At 33.5% G+C, this 12,144-nt stretch overlaps 1 protein-coding gene across 2 annotated transcripts in view; it reads right to left on the reverse strand.

The window, feature by feature from the left end:
• Positions 1–12,144, reverse strand: part of LOC150103173 (alanine aminotransferase 1) — a 225,310-nt gene that overhangs the window by 32,926 nt on the left and 180,240 nt on the right. For both annotated transcript variants that reach the window (XM_090397351.1, XM_090397350.1), the window contains exons 10-11: positions 11,620–11,685; positions 3,189–3,344 (exon numbers count right to left, since the gene is read on the reverse strand). In XM_090397351.1, coding sequence (XP_090253477.1) covers positions 3,189–3,344; positions 11,620–11,685 — 222 coding nt within the window. The remainder of the gene's footprint in view (positions 1–3,188; positions 3,345–11,619; positions 11,686–12,144) is intronic.

Raw genomic sequence — 12,144 nt, forward strand, 5'->3', positions numbered from 1 at the left:
AAATTCAAAATTTTCTCATTTCCTTGTGTTAATGACGAATCGATGAAATGCAATCATTTTTTCTTCATATTCAGCTGGCATCTTTTGTGATATTTTTGTTTTAGTCTGCATACATAGCTGGTTTCTCTTCATGAATCTTGAACACCATGATGTTGATCCAGTAAAGTTGGTGATCCCTCTGTTAGTGGCTATCGCTTTCGCTTGATGAGTAATTATTTTTGTAGACACTGAAAGTCCCACTTTTCTGTGGTCTAAAATCCAAGTATTCAGTTCTGCCTCAAGTTCTGGCCATTTTGCAGTTCCACTTTGTAGGTTATTTTACTGTGAGTTGCTTTTTTTAAATCCTCTTCCTGATTCCGCCAAGTTCTTATCATTTTCTCAGTTGGGTGTGGTCCAAAATGCCCCTCTGCAGCCCTGTTTTCCATGTTCTTTAGCATACACAATCACACATAGCGTGTATGCAATATTGTAACAATGCCGACGTTTTTCAGCCATAATTTGCCAAGAAATTTAGAGAAAATTTAATGGCAGAAATTTATCACCATTCACAACTGCGACAACAATTGGAAAGTTTAAACGAACAGGACACAGCTGTGATCGTCGATGACAGCGCATGCGTATCCACTGAACTCTACGTCAGTGTTTCTCAAAGTGTGGTATGCGTACCCCTGGGGGTCCGTGACAATTTTTGGCTACGCATCATTAATGCATAGAATAAAATTCAATGTATCCATGAAGTTTGAGATCGTAAAACGTTCCTGTTGTATCACTGAATAAGGTACAGAGCCATCTGCAGGCTGTGTAATATGCTACTCAACAAACAGTGCAATTAGAGACAACTGGGATAAAAACAGCACTAACTAATGAATCGCATGCCCCCCCCCCCACACACACACAGAAAATGCTCTATGATTCAAGCAAAACCATATGCTGTACTGGCAACATATGGTTTTGTTTGGGTGAACGTGTTAAAACGAAGAAATATATAGTGAATGTGTTTCAGATATTATATAAGGAATTCGGTTGAAGAGAAGTAGCATTTCAACTCAATTGTCGGCGTGTGTTTGTCATTTAGTAGCATGATCTTTTGTTAATATCGCACCAATCATATGAATGTGGATGTCTGAAGTTTGAGAAACACTGCTCTACATAACTGGAATGCTCTCACACACACCGCAAGAGAGCAATAAAGAAATCGCACAACTCGGAACAGAGAAAATTTCCAGAAATGAAAATAATAAAAAACTGAGTATCGGTGTATAAGATGCACCCTGTTTTTCAGACTTATTTTTAAAGAAAAAAAGTACGTCTTATATGCCGGCAAATACAGTATATATATATATATATATATATATATATATATATATGACAGAATGATCATTGACTCGGTTAACACACACAGTTTTATGAAGAATTAAATGACTAGAACCGAGATTTAAATAAAAAGGTTTTAATATAAACACACTACTAGTTTCGGCCTGTAACAGCCTTCTTCAGGTGACATTATAAAAGAAGAAAAAACACTAAACATTGAGGGTTAAAAGACTATGAACAACATAGACAGTCTTTATACATAATTAGCATGAAAACGTTGATGTTTAGTGTTTTTTCTTCTTTTATAATGTCACCTGAAGAAGGCTGTTACAGGCCAAAACTAGTAGTGTGTTTATATTAAAACCTGTTTGCTTAAATCTCAGTCTTAGTCATTTAATTCTTCATAAAACTATATATATATATATATATATATATATATATAGTTTTTTTATCAAAAAGATAAAAAAGATTTTTTATCAAAAAGAACAAGATCCTATTTTGAACACACTCTGATGTGGAACATTAGTAGGACTCGAATGCACTTTTGAGACAAAAATTAACATTATTTTGAAATAAAAGAGATGGGAAAGGTAAGGTAAGATAGTGACTGAATAAACCTGATTTATCAGATTTATTCAGTAACCAACAATACATTTGCAAAATAAATATTGAAGGGTTTGGGAGATTTCTCTTTGTTTACCTTTTCATGGGTGCTATTTCCGGTAAACCAAAATTGGGAGGGATATGAAGTATGCAGTAACGAATTCTTTGTTAATCCATATATTAAAGAATTTGCCCAATTGTGGCTTTGACTCTGCTCATGACATGTTGTCTAATCCCTCCACATTTGGCAGAATAATGACATGGAAATTATTAGCTAGCCAGCTCACCATCAGGTTCCACCTGGTGTAAACTCTAGGTAGTCAAGTGTGCACAATAACTGTTTTAAACCTGTATCCTTAAAAGAAGAAATGTCACAACTTCCCAGATATCTCATTTAACACTCATACTGCATACTAGAAGATATGGGAAAAGTAAACGAAGACTCTGCCTGGAGTTTAAACATGGTTTTTATACCACTGCAAAGCGCCTACAGTAAGTAAAAATCACAATACACTAACTGATGAAATTCATCTTTCATTTGGTGATACAGATATTTGACATTTCATCTGAGGGATGGACACTTAATACCTCCATGCCCAACTTGCTGCAGATCACAACTGGACTTACTAAAGTTCTGTATATTTTTCCTTGGCTGCCTCAAGAAGAATTTCTATATATCTTTTGCAGCACACTTCTTATTGAAGTGTGCTGCAAAACTTGAACTTTTTTTTACGAAGAAAATTAACATTTACCATGAACCAAAAAAAAATGCAAAGTAAACAGTGAGAATTAAAGATGTAGCCTCAGCAACTATGTTGACCAAGGAGGTTGTAAGAGAAAGAAAATGTCAAATGTATCCCAATGTGCCAATCAACTTCAGTTTAGACTATTTTTTCTCACCAAAAGCTTTAATATGATGAAGGCAGTTGCTACAATCTACAAAGTGAGTCTCAAAAATTAACAAATGAGGTTCTATAAGCACTTTCTACAAGGAAGTGCTTGCTACAGCAAACTCACCGAGACCAAAGAAATGGTTTGTTATATTGGGATGGTTTATTCATTATAAAGATTTTTCTTTGACACAGCTATAATGGCCATTTGCTCTAATTAGCTTTGTGAAATTTAAATAAAAAATGAAGATGAATTAATGTGAATTTCAGAACATGAAACTATTTCATATTCTATACATATATATTTCCATATGATATGGAAATAACTTTGTATAAGTAAAAAAGAATTTTCAGCTTTCCAATAAAGAAAAATTATCTTACCTTGGCTTTTTCAATAGCTTTAGATGGCAAAAATAAACGTGGAAATGCATACATTGCACCTGCCACTTTATTGCACTTCATACCTTCTATACTGTTAAAAGTATCAGCTGCAAGTAATGCTTTTTCCTTTAATGACTGCAAAACTGCAGTCTTTTCCTATAAGAAAGAAAAATTTTTTATTTATTTTAAATTTTATACATTTAAGATCATAATGAGTAAATATTTGAATTTTTTTTTATATGAAGTTGTGTTCAAATGTGCCATGTTGCTCTATAAAATATCAAAACATACAAGAAGTGTATGAAACATTTTGCTTTAATGGGCACAATAATTGCCTATGCTCTTTCTTAAAAGTCCATGACAATTCATGGGGCAATTAAAGTACTTAACATTTATGCAAATGAATGTCAAAGTTCCCACTTGCTGCTAGTGAATCTTTATGTTATTTTATTTGTTTGCTGACACAGAATGGCAGGAGTCTAAATAAGTTAACTTTCCATATATATCATCATCATCATCAAATTCCTGACATATACCCTCAGAGGGTGTACAGAAAATGAGTGCCCCAGGTGTAATTTAAAATCACATATCAAAACTAATGCTACATAAAAAAACAAACTTAGTAATATGACAAATGATAACTAACACTGGGTTTAACAGATCACCATATAGATAGTTAACCCAACTAGTTTCACCACATATGCTAGTTGTTTCTTCTGGGTTAGGGAAAAAAAAAAACTAAAATTACATAACTAAAACTGAACATGCAGAAACTGTTACACAAAAGTAAAAACATGTGGAGCATGGAAGCTGGCACTGTTTAGCAGATATGCATGATAGTTGGCAGAAAAATTAAAGTCTGACGTGTTGACAGATCTAATAAGTGACTTCCAAATTTCACATAAAATCATTCCTTGATTTCCATTGAGAGTGCTTTGTAAGTGGATAACTATTGTAGCCTCTTTGATGCTGCAGGTGCTGAAGTTGTTTTCTATGTAAGACATGGAGCTCTTGTCCCATTCAATATTGTGGTGAGTGTGAGAGAAGTGGAATACCAGGTCTGAGCTATCTTCTCTGTTGTTATCGACGTCTTCAATAAGATCTTTCTGCTGAATTTCCAAACTATTAAACCCAGTGTTAGTTATCATTTGTCACATTCGTTTTTCGGCCAAAAAAAAAAAAAAAAAAAATTACATACTCAATAAAACTTTAAAAATATTTTTTTTTTATATATAAAAATTATTTGGTTTCAGTATCAGAACTTTGAGAAAAGTTCATCAATGGTGGTCCTACTTTTATACAGTCACTTTTAAATTTGCAAACATCTATATTTGTTGTGAAGTACACAATACTCTTTTCAAAGAGATATCATGAGTATCAAAAGATTCTGCTGAAAACTAAACTCTAGAACACAAAAAGTTTTTAGAAGATTGTTAATATAAATAGCTATATCATAAAATTTGCCCTGTTTCATGCTTAGAAAAATGTACAATCTTATATATCAAAAAGACACTTGATAGCAGTTGTGATTCTGATGTAATTACAAGAATGCATAATGTCAAATATTGCATCATATTTAACTGCATCATTTAAGGGTATAAAAGCTACAGTGCATAATGTTATCATGGACTTGAGTTGAATGACTATTTACACTGTGTAAAAAAAGTGTTCTGCTTGGACTTCTAGGAGAGGATATTCAACATGAGATTTAAAAAAAAAGGATTATCATTCAACAGTATCATGTCGCTTTGAGAAAAAAAAAATCATAAGAAATGTGACAAACAGAGGAGAAAAAAGAAGAAGTTTACAAAGTAGAACCTACTAATTAAACTATTATCACCAGAATAGCATAAGACATCAAATAAACTGCATTGTCAATGGGATGCAAGTACAGGAGTCAGAGCAAGTAGTACTACTCTTAGATGTCAGTTTGTGGATAGCAACTTGAAAGTTTATCACTTTGGGAAAGAGAGAGGGGGAAAGTGATGACTCAAAACATGCATATTACATAATTTTTGAGCTAAATCAAAGTTCTTTGGCATTCTGGTAATCACATTTCCAGAATGCCAACAAATGATAATGTCATAGAGAACTGTTGTATTCTTACACCTGTCTGCAATCATCATCATAATTTTCTGCTATATATATATATACATACACACACACCCCTCGACTTACCCCGGGGTTCCGTTCCATCCGGCAGGATGTTAAGTCGGTTCAGACGTAAGCGAACATGTTAAATCAACAGAGTTATAAGGGTTAGTGACTTAACAGTAATAAGTATACTGTCATTTTAATTTTTAAACCTTATTATAAAACTGTACTGTGACTTACTGCCACTATAAAACAGGAGAATATTGACCCAAATCTTCCTCCACAATCACACCTTCATTACCTTCCCTATGTGAAGGACCAGGCTGCAGCTCTTCTGGTGTAACCTTTTGTTTTTTTGATGAAAATGTCCAATGTGCTTTGCTTATTCTTCTTCTTTTCATCATAAATTTGTTTATAGCAAGCAAACGCACCATGTACTTTCCTTTCTACTAATAAGTAGCATTCAACATTGGAGTCCATGTCTTCAACCATTTTGAGAACATCGCTAACTGCACAGAAGATCTCTACAAGACCCTTTACTGTGGATTATTTGACTACCTCTCCTTGTTTCTCTTTTTTCCTCTTCTGCAATATGTTCCTCCAGTTCGACCAATTCTTCGTTGGTCAACTGTTCAGAGGCGCTTCCTATCAGTTAAACTATGGCATCATCACTTCGAGATTCAGCATAGAAAATCAAAATGAAGATAATCTAGGACCCCCAATAATGCGAGAAGAATTTGATAAAGCATTATCCGAAATGAGTAAGGGAAAAAATACAGGTGTAGGCAATATTCCTATAGAACTACTACAAAATCTAGGTGATGAGACAAAAACCTTACTCTATCAATTAATAGCTCAAACCTATGACAGAGGAGAAATACCAAAGGAGTTTATGAAATAAACTATAATACCAATACCAAAAAAGAATAACGCAAATAAATGCAGCGAATTTAGAACAATAGCTTTAATCCCACATGTTAGCAAGATTCTGCTAAAAATTATTCAAAATCGAATTTATTCAAAAATAGATTGTCTATTAAATGAAGACCAATTTGGATTCAGAAAGAATAAAGGAACAAGAGAGGCAATACTCTGTTTTAGAACAATAATAGAGAGAAGATTAGACTTTAGTAAAAATACTTACATTTGCTTCCTTGATTTAGAGAAAGCGTTTGATAAAGTAAACCAGCAAATACTCCTAAATTGTTTAACTAATATCAGCATAGATTTGAGGGATAGGAAAATAATTTATCAAATTTACAAAAATCAAAATGGACTGATTAAAATCAATGATAAGGAGAAAATAATAAATATAAGGAGTGGAGTAAGACAAGGATGTATACTTTCACCACTTTTATTTAATTTATATATCAAAAAGGCTATTTACAGGAAACTAAAGATAAAATAAATAGTGGCATAAAGATAAATGGTGAACAAGTCATGTCTATGAGATATGCTGATGACATAGCCCTTGTAACAGAAAACAGAAGAACGTTAAAAACAACGCTAGAATTACAAAATAATAATCTTGAAAAATATAAAATGAAAATCAACACAAAAAAAGACTAAAATCCTTGTTACAGGTAAAATCCCTATCAATATAGAGCATATAGACATCAGCGGGGAAACAAATAAAACAAGTGAAAAGCTTTAAATATTTAGGAAGGATAATAACAGAAGATGGCAGAACAAGAGAAGACATAAGATCAAGACTAAACAATGCAAAAGCCCAATTCTAAGATGAAAAGCATTTTAACAGGAAACCTCAACCTACAATTGAAAAAAAAATTAGTAAAGACATTGATATGGAGCATTGCACTGTGTGGATGTGAAACTTGGATTCGAGGCAGAGAAGATGTAAGAAGATTGGAAGCTATTGAAATGTGGTGCTGGCAGCACATGAACAAAATAAAATGGACAGAAAAAAATCAAATGAACAAGTCCTAGAGTGATAAACGAAACAAGAACTCTAATTAAATCGATCAAAATTAGAAGGGATAGGTGGTTTGGACATATAGTTCATCATGGTGGTCTTGTGAAAAGAATAACTGAAGGCAAAATAGAGGGAAAAAGAAGAAGGGGCAGACCAAGGAAAAGCTTTCTCGACCAAGTCAAAGAAAGCATGGGTTTGAGGAGTTACCAGGAGATTAAGAAGAAAGCTAATGACAGAGCGGAATGGAGGAAATTGCTGCTGAGCTACCAGTCCCAAGACTAATGCAAATGATGAAGAAGATGAGAGTTTTGTCATTAGTTACGGCTTATCACATTTGGCATTTAATTCTGAAAGTTTGTAAGACACAACAAGTCCCTTCTCTTGTTGGTTACTTTGTTTTGCAACCAACCCTTTTAAGTCCAGGACGATTTTTAAATTTAGCCTTTAATTCGCAAAAGTACTCCACATCCATTTTTGCTTTATTTGGATACATTGTTCTTAAATGCTCAATCATTCTTGAAGGCTTCATTCCTTCGTTTGAGAAATATAATAAATTTAGTTTAATCCTTTATCCAAGTGTGAGCAAACAAAGTTTGTGCCTGAAAGTATCTTCAGGACTGGGGTAAGGTAGTGCAACACCAGTGCGACTCCTTGCAAAGGTGACCAAGCTACTATCACTCCTATCTCAGTATCTCCCATATAATGCAAAACACATCTCCTTGCAGATATGTCTAATGTTATGCATTAAGGGGAGGACCACTACCCAGACTAGTTTCGACCATTATTGAGGTCTCTTCAGTGGGAGCCAGGCCCAAGTGAAGATACCAGCCAGAAGCATTAGCAAGGTCATCTCTACCTATAGAAGTTGCCAAATGGTGTGCCACCTTTTTAATAAATTACTCTGGATTTAGTGAAAGATGTTGAAAGTTTATTTTTCACTTGGTTAGAATATAATAAATTGTGAAAAGAGTTGCAAGGAGTTGCCCTGATGTTGCACCACCTTACCCCAGTCCTGAAGATACTTTCAAGCGCAAACTTTGTTTGCTCACACTTGGATAAAGGATTAAACAAAATTTATTATATTCTAACCAAGTGAAAAATAAACTTTCAACATCTTTCTCTAAATCCAGAGTAATTTATTAAAAAAAAAGGTGGCACACCATCTGGCAACTTCTATAGGTAGAGATGACCTTGCTAATGCTTCTGGCTGGTATTTCCACTTGGGCCTGGCTCCCACTGAAGAGACCCCAATAAAGGTCGAAACTAGTCTGGGTAGTGGCCCTTCCCTTAATGCATAACATTAGACATATCCGCAAGGAGATGTGTTTTGCATTATATGGGAGATACTGAGATAGGAGTGATAGTAGCTTGGTCCACCTTTGCAAGGAGTCACCTGGTGTTGCACCACCTTACCCCAGTCCTGAAGATACTTTCAGGCGCAAACTTTGTTTGCTCACACTTGGATAAAGGATTAAACTAAATTTATTATATTCTAACCAAGTGAAAAATAAACTTTCGTTTGAGAAAGTTTTTTCACATATTAAGCACATTGGTAACTGCTCATTATTTATAGATGGAATAACTTTAAATTCACTTGAATATTGACGACATTTTTTTTTCACTCATTTTAATGGGCTACAGTGCTACACAATATCAACAATGTGCACCACACAATACCATGGGCTAGATTTAATCTGTAAACCAGGGTTGTTAGATAGGCATTAGTAAAAATAGCAGATAAAGCTTATAGTGGATTCTGCTAAAAATAGCCCAATTAATTATTTTCAATGTAGAAAATTCAGACTAAAGAGTAGCCCAATTACTTTACTTTCAATGTAAAAAATTCTAAAAAATAAGCAGCTAAAAAATTTGAACAGTATTGCCATGCATACAATATTCTGAACAGTGTTGCCAAACACACAATATAAATAGGGATGCGAGATTAAACATGGAATTTTTTTTTATTATTAGTAATATTATAACACTTATCCCCCTACTGTTCACAGAGCTTCCTTGGGGGTGCTACCACCCAGGTTAAGAAACAGTGTTCTAGAGAATGTTTCATGTTTGGTTTAGTGACCAGCAGAACTTTCTCAGATTTCTTTAGGCCTCTAATAAGCAAGCTGGATGGCCTCACACCAAGCAAAAAATCATCTACTACCTACAGGCATTCATGATTTCTCAATTATTTGTTATAAAGTGAAAATCTAAAGAAACCTTAATGTTAATAATGAAAGGCCAGGTTCTGGGCAAAAATATAATAGGCATTCTATTCCACCAGTATCATCAGCTTTACTCTTTTCTCCAGATTTCCTCAAAGCCTAGGATTCATTCCCTACTATGCTGCTTCGTCATCATCCAGTAGCATGCTCTAGCAAGAGGGTTGCAGCAGATGAACAGCTCTTCTCCATTTCTCTCTGTCTGTCGCCTCCGTCATTCTTAAACCAGTCCATTCCATGATGTCATTGAACCAGTCTCTAGTTGGTCTTCCATGTTTTCTTTTCCCCTCAATTTCCCTTGTAATATAGTTCTTGTCAGGTGTCCCAAAGAACCTCTCAGAAGATGTCCCGCAAATCTGGTCTTTCTTTGCATAATATTCTTGAGCAGTGTTCTTTCCATCCCAACTCTTCTTAAACCTTCTTAATTTGATATTCTCTCTGTATAGCTAATCTTTCTATAACACCACATGTTCAATGCATTAATTCTTTTGATATATCTGTCTTTCTGAGTGTCCATGACTCACTTCCATAACTTGCAATATTCCAAACTGTTGCTTTAACTATTCCAACTCTGACACCTATTTTAATACTCGTTTATTAAAATTCTCTTCATTTCCATAAATGCAGATTTAGCTTTGCTTATTCTATTTCTAATGTCCAACTCTGAAGTTCCTTTCTCTGAGATCCAGCTACCTAAATACTGAAATCTATCCACATCTTCTAAAATATTTCCTCCACATCTTATCTTTACATTATCTCCTAATTTTCTGCTCATTATCATTATCTTAGTCTTCTTTGTGTTAATCCTTAGTTCATACTCTTTACAAGAGTTTTCAATTCTTTGAATAATTTGTTGTAATCCATTTTCACTTTCTGCCATCACCACTACATCATCTGCATATCTTAAATTATTAATGATTCTTCCATTTATTTTTATCCTTTCTTCTACATCCTCAAGTGCCTCTCTAAGCATCTGTTCACTATAAAGGTTAAACAATAATGGTAATAACTTGCATCCTTGTTTAACTTCTCTCTCTATCAGGAATTCTGTTTCCTCTCCATTTACACATACTGACGCTGTTTGTGACCAATATAATCTCTTTAAAATTTCCAAGTCATAAGAGTCAATATCAATGTTTTCTAGAATGTCAAAAGGCCTTTTATGTTTCACTGTATCAAATGCCTTTTCAAAACTAGAAATCCCCAAAACAACTTTCCACCATGGTTTAGCGTTTTCTCCCCAACTATGCTGCTTAAGTCTTAAAAAAAAAAAAAAAAAACCCTTTATATTAGCTGCTCTTTGTAATGGCTTAAAATTTTCTCATCTTTCCTTAGAACCTTCTATAGAACTGTATGCACAAATAAATTTAATTGTCAGTATTGAATTTGCTGCACCACTCTGCATGGAGTTGATCACCATTCAAAATAAAAGTTTATCAAGTGTTCCATATTCATTTCCATACTATGACTCCATCCTTGTAAATGGAAAAAAAAAAAAATGTTATAATCGTTATTTAAAAAGATATCTATTATGGTCTCTTTCGGTCTAATAATACCAATTATGTCAGTATTACTGTAATTATTCTACTAGTTTCACCTCTTATCTGTCAATAATTTTAATACTGATAATGTCTATCTTCACCTACTGATCAGTTTACTTTTCGCTGTTCACTCTGGTTCCATATCTATGATGAAAACCGTGTTGACTGGGCAATGTCCAGCTGCATAATATTTGACTATGGTATTTTCTCATAACGTGTATATAGTTGCAGCCAATACAGAATACCATGTGGTTGGCTAAATCTGAAATCACAGTTGATTACTGCTCACTCAAAAACCGAGTGGATGCCTAGTAACAAGGTACATAAAATGAGTAAGTGAAGATTGGACCAGAAGGCCCATAAGCTATGCAGAGGTCTTCCAGTTATGCAGTGTCAATCCTTAACTAACCACAGTAAATACTAAACCATTTGCAATTTTATGATGGAAGACTATTATCTATAAGCTCATATTTTCTTGATCATAATCTATAAGCTCATATTTGATTCAATGTAACAGTGAAGGAAGTATATTCACTTTTATGTAGTATTTATGTAAATCATTTATGTTAATACCACTTTTAAGTTTCTGATTTATATCAGATACTTGAAATAAATAAGTTAATTTAACTGATTAAATAAATTACCTTGATAAACAGTTCATAAGAAGGTTCACCAGGCTGTGGAGGATTGACAACACAATCTGTGCAAACCTGGAATTAAACATTATACATTAAAAATATTTAAAGAGAAAAATCTCAAGTAAAGTTTAAAATATATCAGTCCCATTTTCATCCCTATAATATATTAATAATTTTTTCACTATAATGTTATATTAATGATATAAATATGGTATTTTCATCATTTAAGGTGATATTGAAATATTGTTTAATGAAGATTATTTAAATGACATCACAGTAAATTCTTTAACCAAACCAATTATGCTATATTACACACAAAATGTTATATTTTGTAACTTGAAAATGAATAGAGAAAAATTCTTGTGCTAAGGAAACAGTGTAACAATTATTTTTAGAATAGTTCTTGTTTGATATACTTAGTTGGAAGCTTGGGAGAGGATATTTCTAGGTGATCATTTGATTTGCCACTTGCTACATCATAGTATATATTAATTCTTATAACTGCATGTATCCTTTGATATAGTACAGAGA

This window comes from Typopeltis vanoorti, chromosome 9, assembly GCF_054136105.1.
Source record: "Typopeltis vanoorti isolate ZY-2024b chromosome 9, IOZ_Tvanoo_1.0, whole genome shotgun sequence".
In the NCBI taxonomy this organism is placed as follows: domain Eukaryota; kingdom Metazoa; phylum Arthropoda; class Arachnida; order Uropygi; family Thelyphonidae; genus Typopeltis; species Typopeltis vanoorti.